Source organism: Xyrauchen texanus, chromosome 43 (genome assembly GCF_025860055.1).
Source record: "Xyrauchen texanus isolate HMW12.3.18 chromosome 43, RBS_HiC_50CHRs, whole genome shotgun sequence".
In the NCBI taxonomy this organism is placed as follows: domain Eukaryota; kingdom Metazoa; phylum Chordata; class Actinopteri; order Cypriniformes; family Catostomidae; genus Xyrauchen; species Xyrauchen texanus.
Genome location: NC_068318.1, coordinates 9,913,093 through 9,935,596, shown reverse-complemented (window position 1 = coordinate 9,935,596; position 22,504 = coordinate 9,913,093). Strand labels below are relative to the sequence as shown.

At 38.2% G+C, this 22,504-nt stretch overlaps 1 protein-coding gene across 2 annotated transcripts in view; it reads left to right on the top strand.

Annotated features, from left to right (window-relative positions):
- Window positions 1-22,504, top strand: part of LOC127635635 (rab GTPase-activating protein 1-like) — a 129,532-nt gene that overhangs the window by 34,512 nt on the left and 72,516 nt on the right. For both annotated transcript variants that reach the window (XM_052115799.1, XM_052115798.1), the window contains 8 exons: window positions 1,042-1,199; window positions 2,816-2,926; window positions 4,856-4,922; window positions 5,519-5,621; window positions 7,173-7,342; window positions 7,680-7,848; window positions 8,142-8,235; window positions 11,446-11,596. In XM_052115799.1, coding sequence (XP_051971759.1) covers window positions 1,042-1,199; window positions 2,816-2,926; window positions 4,856-4,922; window positions 5,519-5,621; window positions 7,173-7,342; window positions 7,680-7,848; window positions 8,142-8,235; window positions 11,446-11,596 — 1,023 coding nt within the window. The remainder of the gene's footprint in view (window positions 1-1,041; window positions 1,200-2,815; window positions 2,927-4,855; window positions 4,923-5,518; window positions 5,622-7,172; window positions 7,343-7,679; window positions 7,849-8,141; window positions 8,236-11,445; window positions 11,597-22,504) is intronic.

Genomic DNA, 22,504 nt, shown 5'->3' with positions numbered 1-22,504 from the left:
AATTGATGACCGTGTATTCTACGAGCCCAATGTGGTCACCAGTGTTGGGTGTGATACATTACTAAGTAATTAATCACTTTAATGTAAATACTTTTTCATTAAAAAAGTTATGTAAGGGATTACTCTTAATTTTTCAGTATTTGAGTTACAGTTACTTCTGATGTAATTGTGTTAAATACTGTATTGAGTATAGAACAATTCTATATAAAACAATTGTGAATTTAACATTTAGTTTAATAGTTTAGTTTAATGTCTAATGTTAAAATTTATTTTTTCTAATTTAATGCTTCCCTCTTAAATTCTTGGCTAGTTCATGAATAATTTATTTGATTTTATATGATTTATTTGAAATAATTAATAGAACTATTTCATGTCTGTCCTTTTCATCTGGTCAAGGTTGGTAAGGGTTTTAGAAGGTTGTTATTAATAAGTAATGCAATTACATTTCAGACAGGGTAATTAGTACAGTAATCTAATTACACTCTACGAGATGTAATTAGTAGTTAATAATTCATTTATTGTTTTATTTTTTATAACTTACCCAAAACTGGTGGTCACATGAGTTTTTGACTTCTTTCATCAACCTCCGAACTTGTTTACAAATGTGGACATCTTAAATAATTTTGGACTCCGTTTATACCTGTCTTTAGAGCATCCCGTTTCAAGTGGATCACCTAAAACACAGGTTAATACAGGGTATAAATGGGGTCAAAATGTCCTTTTGCCCATCGGTTGTCGCAGTCGTGCCTGCCAGCAGATAGAGAAAGAAAAGAAGAGGCCCAAGGACAGAACCTAGGTGGACACCTTGTGAAAGGATGGCACTTATGGTGACCTATGGATATAAAATACCCTCTTTCACACGAATATGATTCAAACCAGCGAAGAGCAGTCTTTAGGCAGTTGTACAGTATCTGTATCTGTGCTAATGAGGGTGTTGTTAACCTGAGAGCAGACTGACCGTGAGTCATTGTAATTCAGCCTCTGTCACTGGATGCTGTTTCGAATCCAATCACTGAGAAAGGTGTGTTTCTCTCTTTGAAGGTCAGCCGAATACTTTACAGTTTTGCCACAGCCTTCCGACGATCAGCCAATAAAGCACCACTTGCTGCCAAGGCTCCGCCCCTCACGCCAGACAGCGACGTTTTTACCTTCACCGTCAGCCTGGAGATCAAAGAGGATGATGGGAAGGGCATATTTAGGTGACCCTCTATGACTTTTCTTCTCCCAGTCCATTCAAGTTCATTTTAGTCTTCCAAAAGCCTAGTCGTCTTTAACCGCATAATTCAATTAGGTGTTATTTTATGATATTCAGCCTTCGGAAGTCATCTGCCCTGTTTTGATTAAGGAAACGGTAAAAATAGAACAAATCTTCCGCCTCCCTCTCTTTCTCCCCATAAGTGTCGACACATGTTTCCTCTCATTAATCATGCTTTAAATCTTCTTAACACTGACTATACAGCCGAACTTCACTGTACTACAATGGGGAAAACTCATTTTAAAAGGAATATTTTCTTTGTTGATTGACTAGATATTAAAAAGCGCTGTGCAGTGTAATGGGCATCCAGGAAGAGAATAAGTCTTGACCTTTCCAACTAACCATCAGCACATACCTTACAGGGGGCAACTTTATGCATGTCTTAGTGGTGGTGGTGGTATTGGTAAAAGGAATAGTTCACATTAGTAGAAATAGAAGAAATTCTGACATAATTTACTCACCCTCATGTCTGTCCAAACTTATATGACTTTCTTCTGCATAACACAAATGGAGATATTTTAAAGAATGCAGTGATCACTGATTTTCATACAAAAGCATTTGATAGTGCCTCATTTTAAAAGAATAGTTCACCTAAAAATAAAAACTCATGATTTACTTACCATCCTGGCATTCCAGATGTGTATGACTTTCTTTCTTCAACACAAATAAAAATGTTTGAAAGAATATTTCAGCTCTGTTGGTCCACACAATGCATGTGAATGGATGCCAAAATTGTGAAGCTCCAAAATTCACTTACAGGGAGCATAAAATAAATTCATATGACTCCAGTGGTTAAATCCACGTGTTCAGACATGATTTGATAGGTTTGAGACACAGATCAATATTTAAGTCCTTTTTTATTATAAATTATCCGTCCTGCCCACTTTACTTTCACTTTCACATTCTTCTTGTATATCACCCCCTACAGGACAGGGAGGAGAATTTATAAAAAAAAAAAAACTTAAATATTGAGTGTTTAAATCTCTAAATCTCCACTTTAACTTTCAACTTCTCATGTGAAAGTGAAACTAAACAGGCTAAAGTAAACTAAAAGTGAAAGTGGAGATTTAGAGTAAAAAAAAAGGACTTCAATATTGATCTGTTTCTCACCCACACCTATTATATTGCTTCTGGACATATGGATTTAACCACTGAAATCTTATGGATTACTTCTCTGTCCCGGTAATATTGATGGTCTCAGACACGCCGGCAACTGAGATTCGTCCTCCTCCACCTGGATTGAGGTGAGTCACTACGCGACCACGAGGGCTTAGAGCGCATTGGGAATTGGGCATTCCAAATTGGGGACAGCAAAATGGGGAGAAAGTAAAACGTTTAGGCATATAATGGTTATAAGAATTTGAGAGGAAAATGTTCTGAAGTCATGAAAATAATGTAAAAAAAAAAAGAAAGAAATATTGGTCCTAAAAACAGGCTTCAGTTTCTTTACAAAGAAATATTATTTTTTTATGTATTTTTTATATTCATTTTGGGATGAAATATGACGTTTTTGTGAAATGTACCCAACCAAGCTTTTGAAAACTCCTCTTTGTTCAACAGTGCTGTGTCAAAGGATAAGGACAGGCAGAGCTTTAAACTGCGGCCAGGCATGGACAAGAAGATAGTGATCTATGTCCAACAGACGTCCAACAAAGAGCTGGCCATCGAGAGGTATGTTCTCTCTGCAGTTACACAGGGTCTCTTCACCGAGAGGACATCCTTGTCCAGAACAGCCCCCTATCTCCCATAACAAACAATAATTCATATATTAATGATAAACAAGTGCTGAATTATGTCTCCTCAAAGCTCAAGTGTTCCTCTCGGGCCATGAGAAAATGGAGAATATTTTTTTCATTTATTGTGAATGATGTTGTGGTGTACCGAAGTCAACCCTGGATGAACACACAGCTGGGTTTTGTGTTTTCTCAGGCTTTGCAGCCACAAATTGGCATGTGAATATAAAGTTTTGCAGTTCATGTGTCTTGTTCCTCTGTAGGTCCTGTTTAAGTTAAAGGGATATTTAACCCAATAATGATAATTCTGCCATGTATTACTCACCCGAATTTTGTTTCAGACATGTATGACCTGCAAAAAATATTTTCACGCTGTAAACTTTAATCTTGTCATTTCTGGAAAAATCAAGCTGTATTAATTCAACTTCACTTGAAATATCAAGTTTTGGGCTCATAACACAAATATCCAAGTTCCTTAAACTTATTTTTAAGTTTTAATATCTCAAACTGTTGGGTACAAAATTGCGGCCATAGGGAATACCCACAATGCCTTGCTTTTAATTATTTATGTTTTCTTGGTCAAAGGGAACATATGGTGGCATTTAAATAGTTGTTATTAAAAATTTATAGATGTTTTAGTTCTTTTGTAGTATTATTTATGTTGTTTTGTTACAAATATTTGTTTCGTGTGATGTCCCCTTTGGCCAAGTTGGGCCCTGTTAAGTCTATTTCAGCTCACCTTGTGCATGTGCTACTGAACTAGAGGCATAAATGCAGTTCTTTGGAGAATTACGTTTTTTTTTCTGATTGACCTGTAATAAGTTATAATATTTTCATCATTATTTAAGCAGTGTTGTTGTATGACCTAAATTTGAGTTGAAACAACAACATTTAAATAGCAAATCTGAGTTAAGTGTACTTGCATCTAGTTATCTTAAAGGAATAATTTGCACAAAAATGAAATTTTTATACACTCATATTTTAATCACCCTCATGCCGTTTTAGATATGTATGGCTTTCTTTCTTCTGCTGAACACAAATGAAGATTTTTAGAAGAATATCTCCGCTCTGTTGATCCATACAATGCTACAGGGACAATAGAATTTTGAAGCTCCAAAAGCACATAAAGGCAGCTTAAAAGTAGTCCATAAGACTGACTTCAGAAGCGATATGGTGATGGGTGACAAACAGATCAATATTTTAGTCCTTTTTTACTATAAATTCTCTTTCTTGCCCAGAAGGTGGTGATATGCATGAAGAATGTGAATTGCCACAAAAACAATAGAAGAATGTGATTTATAGTAAAAAAAAGGACTTAAATTTTTATCATTTTCTAGCCTACACCTATCATATCAGTTCAGAAGTAATGGATTTTACCACTGAAGTTGTATGGTTTACTTTTATGCTGTATTTATGTGCTTTTTGGAGCTTCAAAGTTCTGTTCACCTTTCACTTGCATTGTATCTTCATTTGTGTTCTGCAGAAGAGAGAAAGTCATACACATCTGGGATGGTATATGAGTAAATTATGAGATAATTTTCTTTTTTAGGTGAACTATCCCTTTAACTTAAATTAAGTTCATTCGATATGAACTCCAAGTTTTGAGATACCATTACGTAATTCAATTGAGGGAACAAGTTTACTCAATCAATCTATGTTAGACAGAATGTTTGCCTTGGTCACCATTCACTTTAGTTGACTTTTCCATACAATAAAAGTAAATGGTGATGGAGACTAAAGTTTTGTCCAAGAAGGATGGATAGTCTTACGGGTTTGGAGCAACATGAGGGTGAGAAATGGTGACATCATTTGTATTATTGGGTGAACTATCCCTTTAAGTGTGTGTGTGTTTGTGTGCATTTTACAGGTGTTTTGGTCTGCTCTTGAGCCCTGGAAAGAATGTAAAGAACAGTGACATGCACCTGCTTGACTTGGTAGGTGGCGTAAGACGGATCTTTCCATACTTTACACAGTTTCATATTTAGATAACTAAATTAACAAATAAGGTCCTCCATTCTGGGAAAATAAAAAGTCACGGCTAAATCAGAGTAAGCTAGAACTCACATAATCTATCATCGGGGTCAGGCAAGGATAAACGTGCAAGAGACCAGCTTTAACAACACGCCCAAATATTGATCTGATGGGACATCAAACACTTCAAAACCGAATGCTGGAGGTGACACACAGCCTGTGGCTTATAAACAGAATTGTGTAACATTCATATAAACACAGATTTCTGAAACAGCTTTTTCATTGGCCACACAATCTCATGTATTAATGTTTCACGAGCCCAGAAGTGTTGTCCTCCATCCTATTTGTTCCACAGACAATGCCAACCAATCGGCTGTCTGGATTTTGGCTGGGACAGCTCCCAATTGTTTAATTCGGCATGAGTGAATCACATTGGGTTTATAGCCACAAATTAAAATTTTATGAAGTCAAAATTATGTTTGACTATGTTTCTGTTCTCTCTGTTTATTCTCTTATTCCCTTGGCTCTCCTCACTGACTCTTTTCTGTTGGTCTGTTAGGAATCAATGGGCAAGAGTTCAGATGGGAAGTCTTACATCATCACAGGGAGCTGGAATCCAAACACTCCACAGTTTCAGGCTGTGAACGAGGAGACACCCAAAGGTAAATTGAACGCTCAGTTCGTACTAGGTGACTAGATTAGACACTACGTTGGATTGCAGGAAATTCATCGGCACTGTAATGATGGCCGTCCTGCGAAGACTTGAGTATATGACCTTGCTTTGACAATCTGTATTAGGGTTTTTTTCTTCAATTAGGCATATTTCCACATGCATGTCCTAGAATAACAATCTGATCATGGCCTTGGTCAACCTTTAAGTGGATTTTGAAATACAGTAGTGTGTGATAATGTGAATTTTTTTATATAATGTGTGATTGCAATGACGTGTGGTGGTAATGACCTTTTTCACTTTTTAGAGAAAAGTTTATACATATGCAGTATATACACTATATATATATATATATATATATATATATAGAAATTATTTTGTATATTTTCTTCTACACTTTCACATCATAACATTAAGTTTGTTTTTACTTGTTCATAAGCTTAACTAGATTTACCTAAAATTTTTGTCATTTTCTTTACCATTGCTTTGCCCACCTGTGAAATCGAAGTAAAATCATACATTTTAAACCTCAAAAAGATAAAGGGATTGTTGACCCAAAAATGTAAACTCTCTTATCATTTACTCACACTCATGCCATCCAAGATGTATAAGACTTTATTTCTTCAGCAGAACACAAATGAAGATTTTTAGAAGAATATTTCAGCTCTGTTGGTCCATACAATGCAAGTACATGAACATGAAGGCAGCATAAAAGTTATCCATAAGACTCCAGTGGTTTAATCCATGTCTTCAGAAGTGATCTAATCTGTTTTGGGTGAGAACAGACTAAAATGTTACTCCTTTTTCACTGTTCATCTTGCAATTGCAGTCTACAGGAACAATTATGATTTCAAGCTTGATTACACTTAATAGTACTTACTAGTTCGCAGAGTGCTAGAAGGCATTGGGAAATATAATACACCTATCATATCGCTTCTAAAGTCATGGATTTAACCACTGGAGTCATATGCAAAACTTTTATGCTGCCTTTATTGGCTTTTTGGAGCTTCAAAGTTTTGTCCCCTTTTGACTTGCTTTGCGAGGACCTACAGAGCTGAAATATTCTTCTAAAAATCTTAATTTGTGTTCAGCAGAAGAAAGTAAGTCATACACATTTAGGATGGCATGAGGATGAGTAAATGATTAGATAACTTAAATCTTTATTGGGTAAACTATCCCTTTAATTGTATACTCCCCAAAGATTAGTTAGTAATGATTTATAATCATTTAATGACAAATTGAATATAAAATATAAATAAAAACTAAATAAAAAATGTTAATAACTGTAATAACACTGCTTTCAAGGGGCCACAAGATGCCAAGGAATAATTTGAAATAAGGCATATTTACATTCTAACTTAAAAGAAAATGCTAAAAACTGCAAATAAATGAAGATGTAACAGCTTTGTCATCGTTACAGCAGAAGTACCGGAGGAAATATCTTTGACTATTATCTTTCACAATGGGGTGCACAGAAGTTGAGAAACACTGCCTAATTGAAGCATCCTCCATTAATGTAATGTCATTTGTTTCTATGACACAGATGCGTTCATGTACATGACAACGGCAGTGGATCTGGTGATCACTGAGGTGGAGGAGCCCGTGAGGTTCCTGCTGGAGACGCGGGTTCGAGTGTGCTCACCCAACGACAGGCTCTTCTGGCCCTTCAGTAAACGCAGTTACACCGAGACCTTCTATCTCAAACTCAGACCGGTGAGTGACGACTAGAATGAATTGACTCCTCCTGCTTCTGTTAGAAACACAGAGAATCCGTCAATAGGAAAGATCCTGTTAATGGAGATTGTTACAGCTAAGCAGGCCTATAATACCTAGAAAGAGCTTTCATTCACTTAGCTGTCTCATTCATATTAATGGCAGTTGTTTTGCTGGCTACTATTGATAGTCAGCTCACTTGGTTTTAAGACACATCCAAGGTATGAAAGTGCTCATAATTGTATGATTCAGGATTCTGATTCAAGAAAGTGCTGGGTATTTGCATCTCTCTAAAGTCTTTGAGTGAGATCTGACAGTGTCCTCTCTCTGGTCTCAGATGGAGAATAAGGAGAGGAAGAGTAACTCAGACACTCTGTATGAAGTGATGAGTTTAGAGAGTGAGACGGAGAGAGAAAGGCTGAAGACAACGGCGAGTCCCGGCATCCTGCCCTCTGGGTCTCTTGGCTCGATGGTGTCCTCGCCACCAGAGGACGATGAGGAGAAAGGTGAGTGGCCCACCCCGAACACGTACACATTCACATTCACAGTGACTGTATTTGAGCTGAAAACTTCCAGGATGGAATCAGTCCAGAGGGTTCTTAGGAGTTGAGTCTCACAGATCAAGTTTTGCACAAACAAGTGTCATAATCTAGTTTTTTTTTTATTATTATTATTATTATTGTTACTTTGTCACCTGAGCCTCACATGTGGTAATATGGAGATTTTAATTGAACCTCAACTAATAAGAACATCTTTCTCTCTCTTTATTCCTATGTCTGTTATCTGTCTATTCCTCTAGATAATGATGAGCCCTTACTAAGCGGCTCTGGAGATGTTTCTAAGGAATGTGGCGAAAAGATTCTGGAAACTTGGGGAGATTTATTATCCAAATGGTGAGTGCTTTACAACAATATATAGTGCTAATATTCAGTTGCATACGGTATGGCCTTCAGTTCTTCAGCGCAGGAGCAGCAGGAACCTAACGTATAGCGGCCACACCATAGCCGCTCATGTCATACGCTGTAAGTGGCATGCGAGCCAAATGAGCCGTCCAGGAAGTAATCACATATATAAATATTTGCTTAGAAAGGCCCTCAAATAAAAACAATTTAATATAACGATGAAATTACTTATTAAATAATCATTATAAATATAATAGGTATTATTAATGTAATAATTCAGATTATTAAAAAGCATGACATTTTTGTGGCAGGCATGCAAATCATTAAAGAGACCATACAAAAGTGGCTTTAAAAGGCAATATAGTGTTTATTTCCATATTATCTAACATAACCCTGCCATTGGCCTACAGTCCACAGCAATCCATTTTGCAATTGTATTTGTCAAACAGTCCGAAAAAGATTTATCTCCACACACACACACACACCGTTTCTAATTTAAGAACTCATTCATGAGTGGTAAATGAGAGATTTCTTTTTTAATGTGGAGTAGTGGAAAGGGGATGGGAGGAATGGTCAAATACAGATAAAGGGTCTAATTAAGATTATTTCCCCCTTCCCATTACTCTCATTGTTGTTAATCAAAAACTCGAGATGAATTCAATTAAGCTCAGTAATTTCATTATGGCTTGCGACACTCTCCGCACTGCTGAAGAACACAGCTGTGTGTGTGTGTGTGTGTGTGTGTGTGTGTGTGTGTGTGTGTTGTGCTCACATCTGTATCTAGTAGTTCCCTCGCTTTCCCCCTCTTGCCTTGTTTTGGAAATTGTGATTTACAATCTTTCTTTTTGCAGATACTACATAATTGCACACCCAAAGACAAAATGTTCTTCAAACCATTTTTAATTGTCTAGCTTTTGTTAATATTTTGGTATTTTGTGGTCATGCCTCTGCAAACATCCTTGTATAATTCAATTTGTGCTGAGTAATCTGACATTGAAGTTAACATCCTCTCTGTTTTTCACTGAGAGTGAAACAGCTGTGATTCCTTCTAACTTCTCAGGCAAAAGTAATTGAAAATGAAAATTGCTTGCAGATAAACATAGGCTCCTTGTTGTTACTCACCCTCATGTTGTTCCAAAAACAAAAATAGACATTATGCTGAATGTTCATGCTTCTCTTTTCTATACAATGAAATTGCTGGCTGTTGAGCTCCAAAAATGACAAAAAAAGTTCAATAAAAGTTCCTTAAAATTAGTCCACATGACTTGTGCACTATTTTACTTGCACTAAGAAGTCTACTGAAGCCGTGCGAAAGCTTTGTGTGAGCAATAGACTAAAATGTAATCCGAATGTATTCTCATTCACGCATACACATGTAGATTTGCCGTATAAAAACTTTGAAAAAAGATTTTGACATCAGCGATGCCAAAAGTACGATTTTGTTGCTTAGAAAAGAGCATTATGTAAACATTCTTCAGAATGCCATCTATTCTGTTCAATGGAATACAGAAAGTCATATGGGTTTCATCAGGGTGAGTAAATGTTGACAGAATTTCCTTTTTTGGTTGAACTATTGCCTTAAAAATATTTGCCCCCATGTTTCATAGCTCAAAGTCTGACATTACGGATTTATAAAAGGACTTATTCACTCATTAGTAACTCATCCTAATGACAGTATCATTTTAATGTCTTAAAGATTTGTTGCACTGATATTCATTGTTTTTTATTGGAGGAAACCGTATGCAGCAGTAATCCCATTTGAGTTTGCCAGCTTTGAGTGATTGGCTGGGTAATATCCACACTAAAATTCCTTGCCAGAAATGTTCATGTTGCAACACTGGAAGTATGCACTTTTCTTGGCAACTGTGACATTATGACACAGTATTCCATAAACAAATACAATGTGTGCTCATAAACGCATTGCTCAATCAGAGATTATGCCTGCAGCAGGTTACAATTGTGTCTCAGAATTATCCAATCCTCTTCATGAGTTAAAGGTTCCTCGCAGCTCTTCACATAAATAGATGACATTGCATTCCAGAATTACTTCTACACTCGGGATGTTTACATGCACTTTAAACGTTTGATTGCAGCAGGACAAAAAATGATCATTTGTATTTTTAAAGTGTCATGTTTTATGCTTTAATCCAACAAAAATTGTATCAGTCAAATTTTTGTGAAGCTGGAACTTATTCTGGCCAAGAATAGCCCACTTAGACAAGAAGGAGCCTTCTGGTTGACATGACAGCGACCAACCAATGTGTCAGACCAAACATGTGTCCTAACCAAATGCAGCGTGTTAAAGCTACAAGTGAAAAAATACAGTCTCCGACCCCTTTATTAGGTTCAACATATTCATGTGATTATCTAATGAGCCGATCGTGTGGCACCAGTGCAGTGCATAAAATCATGCAGATATGGGTCAGGAGCTTCAGTTAATGTTCATGATTGTTTGTTCCAGACGGGCTGGTTTGAGAATTTCTGTAACTGCTGATCTCCTGGGATTTTCACACACAACAGTCTCTAATGTTTGCTCAGAACTGTAGCAAAACCAAAAAACATCCAGTGAGCGGCAGTTCTGCAGACAGAAAAGCCTTGTTGATTAGAGAGGTCAACAGAGAATGACCGGAGTGGTTCAAGCTGACAGAAAGGCTGCGGTAACTCGGATAACCACTCTGTGCAATTATAGTGAGCAGAATAGACTCTCAGAATGCACAACACGTCCATCCTTGTGGCAGATTGGCTACAAAAGCAGAAGACCGCGTCAGGCACTTTGTTAGGACCATAATGTTCCTAATAAAATGCTTGTGAGTGTATATCTTTTTTGTTTTGTCCTAACCAGCTGAGACTGTGACAAGCAACGAACCACTGGACATTCTGTCGATCACTTGGTTTTTATTACTTATACGTGCAGAAAAGTCCCGCCCACTGTGAAGTCTCATTGGTCCAGAATTCTGCTCCTCATAGCTGTACATTAAACACCAAATATGCTGTGATTGTGCTGCACAACGTTGAGTGTGGACGGACAAATTGCTTGTCCTTGGAATCCTATTGCATCTGGTTGGAACATGGTGTAACACTTTTGTCATCGTACATTCATTGTGTTCCCCATTGTTTCAAAGTGCAAACACAGTATGAATGTCTTAAATGTGATTGTACTATAATTCAGGCTGTAACCATGAGTCCCTAATGTTTCTTCAGGCATCTGAACTTGGCGGTTCGGCCAAAACAGTTGCCGGCACTGGTCCGAAGTGGTGTCCCAGAGGCCTTGAGAGGGGAGGTGTGGCAGCTACTGGCCGGATGTCATAACAATGACCATCAGGTTGAGGAGTACCGAACACTCATTACAAAGGTAGGCATGCAGATAATGTAAATACTAAATCAATAGTAGCTTTTTCCACTGTTTGATATTTCATTATGTCATTTGCAATGGGAATGTAGTTCATGAATGTAGAATGCATTTTTGTCTGCTATTCAAATAATGATCTCCTTCAAATCAAAGTTTTTAAAGAAACGATTCACCTCAGAGATGGATGGTTTGGTTCTTGGCTTAGAACAATTTTATGAAGAATTATGGGAAAAATACTTTTGGCACTTGTCAGGCACTGTTACACTATATACTAGACTGCCCAGCAAAATATCGATGTATTTGCTACAACTTCCCTTTTTTTGCCATTCCACATGCACACTCTGTTTGTTTGGGCATGTGTACATTTTTGGTTCTAGGCCTCGTTTTAACGGGACGAATGCCAATGTACCATACCTGTCAATTATTTTACTATGTTCCTGAGACATTTTCCTTAAAGCAGGGGCTTTTACAGTGCACAAGTTTATTGTGCACAGGCCGTTTCCCAGCATACAACAGCACTATTCTCATTATTCTGTGGCCTGTCCCATTTGTTCCCCATTACACCCAATGTACTCTGGCCCTAATGTGAAAGCTAGTCATCCCTTCTTGACTCTTTGTTTTTCACTTTATGAGCTAGCCATTTTTGAGTTTGTTCATTATGTTGTAGCATTGTACCATTGATGCAACATTAACTTCTTTTATCTCATGTCAGTTGAAAAAGGCTGATGAGGTTCATCCACTAGAGTCCAGACATAGTTCAATGGACGTTCACACTGTCTATTTGCTGCATCAAAGTGACTGGAGGTCATTCCTTTTCAATGGGAGTTGATGATTTGGTTTGAATAAGAAATTCCATTCCAATTCCTAAATTCTATTTGAATTGAGGTATGATGCAAAACTGTCATTTGAATTAAAGTTAGTAGAATTAAAATTGATTGAAATTCAAAGAATCTACCTGCAATGACTAGTTTAAAAAACTTTTTTTTTCTTTATGAATGACCTGTGAACATGTTATTATGTTACACACAACACAAGGGGTATAGAAACATGAGATCACATATCATATTAATAATAATCTGTGGTATGTATATTACAATTTGATATATAATATATAATTTAAAGGTGCACCCAGTAATTTTTTTCCCCATTAAAAGAAACTCCTAAAGAAATGAATTGTAATTTTGAAACATATGTATAAAATCATGAGCCCTCACATGAGATGAGGACTTTAGTCATATCAGTAACCATATCAAATCTGTTTTATTCTACATGGGGCAGGGGCACCCCCATGGGAGCTGCCATTTTAGAATCACATGACCAGCTGAATACTACTCACTTAGTCTCAGTAACCATTCTTGTATTAGACATTTTCACTCATGGATTAAATTAGTCATGGCTGATTGTGAAAGAAATACATAAAAGTAATTCTCCCTCAGCTAATGCTTTTACACAGCAAACCTTTTAACTTGGACATTCAATAAACTTGTGTCATTGGTGCCAAAATGCTTAAGTGTTATTGGAGGAAATGGTGATGTTACACAGTGGAAAACATTCAACTGTCCCAACTTTGTTTGGAACATGTAGCAATCATTTTATTTGAAATAATGGTATATTTTGTATGTATTATATATTATATTTACAATTATTTAATCATTATATATTGAATTATTATTTTATTTTTTTAACCTTTCTCTGCAAATATTGATAAATTGTGATTAATTAGATTACTTGAGAAGAATTGACAACTCAAATATGACAATGAGAATGACAGAAGAATACTTTATATTTTAAGGAATACTCTAATTTACCCCAAAGTCTTTAAAATTAAGACAAGCAACGTGAGGCATACTTAAAAAATTCGAACATTAAACAGAGCACCCAAGTTATATGTTCTTGCCCTAATTTCGTAGAATTGCAGTTCAGTAAATTCTTCTTTCAATTCAACAATTTTATATTTCAAATTTATATTCCAATTCAACATCACGTGGGACATAGCCAATTGAATTTACTTTCCAACTCATTAATTGAAAGACTGCCAATCCTTACATTCTGAATTTTGTCCAACCCTTGTGATGACGCCTACTAACTAATAACAGTACAGAAGCTTGGTAATCTCCAATGTTTCATTTGCTGTCAGTGTGAACGCACCATCAGTCCTCACCTGCAGATCTTCATCTAACACAACACATCTTTAGCAGAGCATACAGTGATGTGTCCACATCTGTACTGTGGTGCATTGTTCATGCTAAACATAGTTCGGCTTCATGGAGCTTCCTTGGATTTCCATAGTTGGAGTCGGCAGCAAGCAAAGGCTGTCTCGTAGTTTATTTGTTAATTTGGGTACATGCTTGCAGTGATTTCACTGGGCATGGCCATGTCAGCTGTCATTATGTAAAGAAAATATCCCACAGCACTGAGATCCCACAGGTGGCTACAAGATGTTCCTCTCTCCCCCTAAACACACACCCACCCCAAAGTCCAAATAAACTTGATCTGCACACACCGAGTGTGTGTGTTAGAGAGAGATGGTGAAGACAACATCGATATTGAGGGGCTTCAGCATATAGGTCTGTCTCTCAAACCATACCGAGTTAAACTAAACCAATTTCGTATCACTGCACGAGTTCAGAGAACCTGAAAACCTGAAATCTTTTGTGTCGTCTCTAGGTTTAGTGATGTGTTGATCACTATTATAATTAAAAGGACAGTACCCCCAAAAATTTTAAATATTGCCCTTGTTTACAGTCTGTAGTGATAATCATAGATTTAGATAATCATTTGTGCTGAAAAAGAATTGATGTTGTCAAGAGCTAGTGCAGTTTTTACCAGTTCTGTGAAACACAAGGAGCAGAATGAATAATTAGAATTTTCAAAGTTTTCTTTTTGTGCAAGTGACACATTAAAAGTGTTGTGAAAAAAAGTCAGTCTGTAGCAGCATAGTACACTCAAAGCATGTGGCACCAATTAAGTGCATAGTACTTGAAGACCACATCAGCTTCCTAGAAATCATCTGACGACAGTCAATTTCAGTTCGCTAATTTGTTTATCCAGACTCTGATGAAGACAGTAGGGCTGCCCCTGATAGTCGACTAATAGTCAATGAGAAGAGTCTTCGTCGACCAAGATACTGGAAAAAAAATAAGTGCATTTAAAATGTGTGTTGTTCAACTATTTGAAAGATGGCTTTACAACAGCTGTCAAAATCTCTCTGGAGTTTGAGAAGCTACTACATTTGTGCATTCATACCGGTCGGGTATTTCGTTGTCTGGGAAAATACATAATGTGTATGAATTCATTCGTTTTGTTCCCTCCACGATATATATATGAACATGAACTGTTACATGATAAGCAGAAATGGCTGCAACTTATACCTTTAATGTGGTAGCTGTCTTGCTTGCATCCAATAGATGTTGCAAAAAAATAAAAACTCATGAAACCTCACAGTGTGTAGGATCCAACCCACGATCCCTGCACCATGAAGACAAAAATTTCCATTGTGCAGTGTAGAGCTGACATGTGGATGCAGCCCTAGCACTAGCAATAGTATGAACAACAGCATGTTCACAATCAGTTAGAAGAGGATTAGTCCCAGAGGCCAAAACCAAAGCTGCAGACAGGCTGGTTCCGTTTGCCAAACCCTGCCATCCATCTGCGATAGCAGATCCTTCCGTAGCGGAAGCTGCCACGGTCTGCCCACCAATAGTCTCAGAAGGGAAGACCAAAGCCTGACTGGCCATCGGGGTGTTACAAGGAGCACCCTTTGGTTGCTCAGGGAGATCCTGTGTAATGTCTCCCTCATCAGTGGAATAGGAGGAAATGTATAAATTAGGCAGTTCGGTCACAGGTGAGACATTAAACAGGTTGGATGTCTCTGTCCTTGCAAACCACATGCGACAATGTGTGGTCACCTCTGAGGTGAAAAGATCCCCTTCTGCTTCGCTGAACTGATGCCATATGCTCTGAACCACATCCTAGTGAAGCCTCCATTCTCCCAGATGCAGAATATCCCTTGATAAAGCATCTGTTACCTGATTGCTTGACCCCGGGAGGTGAACTGCACTCAGTGATGCTAGTCGGGGAAGAGACCATGTGAAAAATCTTGTGAGTCAGATGCAAGGACTTGAGCGACTCTGTGCCACCCTGATGGTTCAGGTGGAACACTGTTGATGTGTTGTCAGACCGAATGAGCACATGATGGCCTGCCAGATCTGGCAAGAAATATTGTAGGGCTAGCAAAACCACGTGTAACTCCAGGAGGTTGATGTGGACTGATCTTGAGACCAATGGCCACAAATACCCCTGTGATTCCATGTTGCACCCCATCTCATGATGGAAGCATTGGTTGTGACCACCTCCCGTTGAGAAGGAATGACCCCTAGAGGTACACCTATCACTAAAATACCCCCGTGATTCCATTGTGTCAATGCATGAACTCAACTGTGGGAAACAATGATCAACTGATGACGATGTCTGGTGGGGTTCAACTACACACTGTTGTTCAACCGCTGAAGAGGCCTGAGGGTGGAGCAAGCCCAGTGGACAGTGGCAGTAGACACAATATTGTCAGCCCGAGTATGTGACAGAGTGGCAGACATTGCACAAGAGTTCAGAGTCATCCCAGTGAAAGTAACCGCGAGACCCAGTTTCTGCACATGCTCTAAAAGCAGTCTGGTGTCGTGGACACCTTGATGCCTTATGGGGGCACAAAGCAGCCAGTCGTCCAAATAAGGAAGGATCCGCATTCCTCTGGACCATAGAGAATATAGACTTGCACTCATGCACCTCATGAAAACCCGAGGGGCAGGACCTTAGATTGGCAAGCTTGGTTTTCGAAATTGAATCGAAGAAACTCCTGTGCTGAGGTGCAATCGGAACATGAAAGTATATGTCTTCAAGTTAACGCTTGTAAACCAATCCTCCCTCATGACAGACTGAAGAACGTCAGATGCACATAATATTCAAAAAGTCAGCGTATTTTTTTAGAACTAGAAAATATGTTGAATAAAAACACTCACTTTGAATGAGGGGATGAACCTTTTCTATGGCTCCCTTCTCTAAAAGAGAACAAACTTCTGAGAGAGCCACTGAACCAACTGCATTCCTGACCACTGTAGGGACAATCTTCGAAAACTTGTTGAAACTGTAGAACATACCACCTGCTCAGTGTAGTCAAAACCCAGGGATCAACTCTTGTGCTCCTCCAGTATTGTAGGTGTTGCACTGAAAAAAGATCTACCGCCGGCACAAGGACCACAGGCTTTATGGGTGCAACTGGTGTAGTGGTGGTGTAGTGGTCTAAGCACATAACTGGTAATCTGGTAATCAGAAGGATGCTAGTTCAAGCCCCACAGCCACCACCATTGTGTCCTTGAGCAAGGCACTTAACTCCAGGTTGCGTAGTCCCCCTGGCAACTGCCAATGATGAGGCTGAAAACTGACTTCCGCCATCTGAAGCACAGCCAAAGAGTCGTCCGAAGAGGACAGAGCCTGTCCTGATGACTGAACTAAATCCCTACAAGAACCCCCCATAGCTGAAACACCAGAATGAACATCCTGTGAAAGGCAGTTCAGCAAGGAATGCTAGCAAAAATTATTTTAAAAAGAATATATCCACACTCTAATAACTGGCCACCGGACTGCACCAAGGAGCACAGTGTGTCACAAAAATCCAAATAGAGATTTTGACAATTAAGTTAGTGGGGAACAGCAAATTTATCAGTGCAGTAATCCCTAGCCACCGGATAGTACAGAGAAACACTAAGTGTTACTGACAGATTGTGAAAGTATATCCAATGAAAAACAAAACTCACCAAACACTGACAAAATAATCCAATCTAGATCCAAATATTTTAGGAGCGAGCTGTTACAGATTGCGAGGACGATACTTATCTGCTCTAATAAGCTGCACTTGACAGTGCGGTATCACATGAAGAATAATGACCTCTATCAGGCGAGAAAGCAAAAGAAGCTGAATGCTGAGCTAATGTGGCTATTATCCTCGAGGCTCAGTCTACGTCATTACGTGACTTTGTTGGTATATTCTCTCGACCTATCTAGCTGGTGCTGCGATAATCCGTTAGTGCTTAAGCACCACCTCTGGCAGTCAGGAGGAATGAAACATAACTACTATTTGATGCTTTAATTAAAAAAAAGTCTACTTTAAAACACCTGAAGATTTTGCCCAAATTGTAATTTCAACATGTCCACTGATTTTATGGCATGTATACATGTACATGTATCAAAGATTATACCTGTGAAAATGTGTCCGATTAACTCAAAGAACTGATCTGATCTGAACATTTTAACCTATTTAAATAAAGAAATTGATGAGTAACCAATTTCTTGCAAGTTCTTTGAGACAAAGTATCATGTAAATATATTTATAATGATTTTTTTAAATGTTTGTTGTAATATATAATGTGCCATAATTTAATTGCGATTAATAACAGAAAACTGTGCGATTAATTAGTTTTAAAATGTTTACTGTTTCAAAGCCCTATTTTAAAGCATTAGATTAAAGGAGTTTCATTTTGACAACTAAATTACTGCTACATGTTCAGTTGCACAGGTGAATGTCACCTTGGGGAGATCTCAGGGTTGGTTAATAAGCAGTTTGCCTCAGCAATGAAGGAGATCTGACAGTTCACACAATTAGCATTTTAAAATGTTTTGCATTTGAGGACCACTTATTCAAAGACTAGTCGAACGGGACATCAGGAACACTCTCTATTGTCTCAAAGGGAATCATGCCAAATTCGGATGTCATATGCCAAACATAGACACACTGTATCGGAAAAGAGAAACTTCTCTAGATTGTCATTGTATGCCGTAGCTTTAAAATCTGTTTACACTGGCATTAAGAGGTCTAGCCAGACCTATTAATTAGAAGGGGGTGCTCTTACACTTTTGGCCATATTCTGGGCATCCCATGTCACTGTAACCTCATAGTATGAGCACCAGTAAACAGGAAATAATCATCTGATGATAAACTTGTTCCCTTTTCCTATTCAATAGACTTGATTGAAGACATAAAGACCCTAAGTACCTCAAACTTTGTTCAGGGAAAGTAACATGGTCTTCTAGTTTATAAAGATTAACCTTTTATTCCCACACTTGTGGAAAAATGCTATTTTTAAATGTATTGTAATATTCTTAGTATTTTTACCTTACACGTTCTGTTATGAGAGGAGAGTATAAAAGCCACACCCGGCTGTAACTCTCACTAAGCTGACTCATGGACAGCCTTCATAGGTGCCCTTGATGAAAGGTCTCGTATCCACTTAGCTAGTTATCACAGGCCTGCACTTTTCACTGTCTGCCCTATTGACACACTACAGTAGAAATTGACTAAAATTATATCTCATAGGGTTGATTGAAAGCTATTACACTGCCTAATTAGAAATACATTTTCTTAACCTCATAACCAATTCATAAGAATTGTTGCTGATGCCTTTTTATACTAATATTTGTTAAATAATGACAGATGTCGAGCCAGAAACGTTTTGAACCTTTTTACAACCCCCCCCTGTGTGTGTGTGTACATTTATGGTTGATGCCTGGGAACCATGGTGATTCATTACTTAAAAGCGTTGCACAAAGAATAGCTCGCTGAGTTTTGCTATTGTGTTTAATTCAATGGAAGCATTGCCCACATTTCTATTTTGAGCTGTTATCGTGGAACTGGCAGGCTGCTCTATAGTTTAACGCTTACAGCAACTTAAGCAACAGAGTGACATTGATGAATGTCTCCGCTTCCAGTAAACATTTTACTGAGAAATATAGAATTTCCAGTGTTTTGAGAGACAGGCCTCTCTCTGATATATTTGGGCCAAATGGCTGGATTAAGACAAGTGTTGATTTTCACCAGTGCTGGGACATAAATACAGGACACGTCTTAACACCAGGGCCTGAGTGATGACAGTTTTGATTTAGTTTTACTGAGTGCTTCAACTTTTCCATTTATTTCGCAAGGAGTGCCACTCATTTTAACCCCAATAAATCCCCATTTATTTACACTTGTTGCCATGGAAACAGTGGTAGACAGGCTCAGTACTGTACCAAACTTTCACAATATAATGTGTATAGAAACCTCAGCTGGTTGGTTGTAACAATTATAAATGAACATTTTGAACTTTATTTTTTATTATAAGCAATGTTTTTTTTTTTTGAAGAAGAAAAATAATAAGACCTTTAGCCATAATGTTAGGGTGTCTTGGGTGGTTGTTAGGGTGTTGCAGTGTGGTTGCTAGGTTGTTCTGTTTGGAAGCATGTTGTTATGCAGTTTCTAGGTTGTTCTGGGTGGTTGTTAGGTTGTTGCAATGTGGTTGCTAGGTTGTTCTGTTTGGAAGCATGTTGTTATGCAATGTCTAGGTTGTTCTGGGTGGTTGTTAGCGCATTGCCATTTAGTTCCTGAATTGTTCCTAGTGGAAATATGTTGCTGTGCAGTTGCTTGGTTGTTCTGGGTGGTTGTTAGGGTCTTGCCGTGCAGTTGCTAAGTTGTTCTGAGGGGAAACATGTTGTAAAGTTTCTTGGTTGTTTTGGGTGGTTGGCAGGGCATTGTCATGTGGTTGATGAGGTGTTCTGAGTTAAACCATGATGCTGTGCAATTGCTAGGTTGTTCTGGCTGGTTATTATGTTGCAATGCTGTTGCAATGGTGTTCTGTGGGAAAACGTGTTGTTGTGCAGTTGCTAGGTTGTGCTGGGTGGTTGTTAGGACAATGCTGAGTGGTTGCCAAGATGTTTGGAGTGGTTGCATGTAGGGCTGTGTGATATGAAAGTATACAGTATATCGTGGCAATCATATAAAGTGTTGCACCTGTGTTTCACGTGAGTGTGACACACGCTGTCTCTGGAGCATGAAAATGCGCAGTCCAGCAGGTTTCCCGATATTTGTGCTCCTGAGCACAGAGAGGGATCATTTACGCCAAAGACCACAAAACATTTTTTTTTTTTTTTACTTTAAAGCACTATCTAGGAAATCAAACAGCTAAACTGCCCTAAAGTCTAACCTCCACTTGTGAGGAAAACAGCTTAAATGTTTCAAAATGCAGGGTTTTAAAAGTTTACATGATCTCCTTTACAAAAACACTTTTCGAATGATGAAAAGCCTAACCCGAAGTCTATGATATTCTAGTTTCTCTTAGATCCCATTTTATATTTGTTTTTGGCCCATTTACTGTCCCTTATATGAAAATCATTAGTCAAATCACTAAGAAAAATAATAGTACACGTCTCATCAACAAGCCTCACAATTTGAGGTATTCATGAAATACAGCCTTTTTAATTGATTTGCCTTTGATGTTCTAATAGTCATCATTCCAAAGCTGAAAATATTCCTGAAATTCATTAGAAAAACTGTAAAACCGCACACATGCTCCCAAGACTGTATTGAAACCATGTAAAGATGTTATGTTATGTAAAAAAACTAATGCTACAGGATGTTTCATATGGTGAAATTGCAAATCCAATTAAGACATTAGTGTGTAGCTAACAGTTGTGGAGCCTACTTCTGCACTCTGTCACCATCTTTCTGGCTCTCATTCTTATACAGTTAATGGAGTAACAAGCATTAGCTTTTGAAGCCTTCATTTCCCTGCACTCATCCCTGGGTTGGCCAAGTTTGTCCGGAGTGTTTTTCTCCGGCTTATACTATTACCAGATGTGCCTGTGTCCATAAACACAGACACAGAGGTCAGACACATACAGATTCTCTAGACGCTTCTCACACACCACCCCATGTGGTGAATAAAAACAAACAGTTAACACAAAGCCTTGTCTGTTAGTCTGCAGCGGCCCACACCTCTTCTCACTTCACATCCCAGCATTCTAAACAAGCCGCAATAAATATTTGTATTTATTTATTTTTAGACTATTTTTAACTTGACATTGTCTTAAAGGTGTACTCACAATTTATTTTTTCTCATTTAAAAAGTTTTACCCCTCATGGGGCTACCATTTTAGAATCTCATGACCAGCCACATACTACTCGCTAAATCTGTTATTGGAAACTTTCACTCATGGATTAAATTACTCATGGCTGGTTGTGAATAGTGAATTTCTACAATGGCATCTGTCACTGAGAACTCTTGTGTTTCTAATGACACGGCATCCACACACTTAGGTGTCAGTTTAAGTCCAAGACGGCATATTCAGAATAATGCAAGTTTTTGTAGGATGCTCCCAAGATAGCATGAGTCTGGACACAATGACCAGAGACATAGTGGCTTTGCTAGAAAGGGGAAGGAAAGAATATGCAACGACATGCTGTTAGCACACTTATTGCGTTTGAAGAACTACTAGTAACATAGTTTGGGCTGTTTCTAACATGTTATTGGAGAAACGTGTGTACTGTGTGTGTGTGTGTGTGTGTGTGACAGACAGAGAGAGCGAGCGAGAGTAACAGACAGAGAAAGAGAGAGAGTGAGAGATATGGAGCATGTGCGATCACCTGTTTATGATGCTGTAGTCTGTTAGTCAGCTTTCTGAAGATGATGTAATTTTGATGAAGTGCATCCTATTTTCTCAGTGGAAAAATATCCGTCCAAACGGGTATCCCTCCCTATTTCACAGTAGCTGGTGCGCACAAGTCTTTCACTATAGAAACCACAGTCTCCACCACCATTTTATCCTCTCCAATGTAGAAACTCTGGTAAGATGTAAGTGCCTTGAGTTTTTGTAATTAATCAGTCTGTTGTGTCTCTCAGCTGTGATGAGCCTTAATGCTGAAGTTGTTAGTTTAAAGCCATTTAAAGCTATTTCCTAGTTTTAGTTGTGTAGTAGTAATACGAGCGATCACTGACACTTAGTGCTGTTGAATATAAACACTGAATGACGCTGACTCACTTCACATCACATAAACTGGCTCATATTACACTCAAAAATTATGTTTTGCCTCCACCTGCTGGCTAAAAT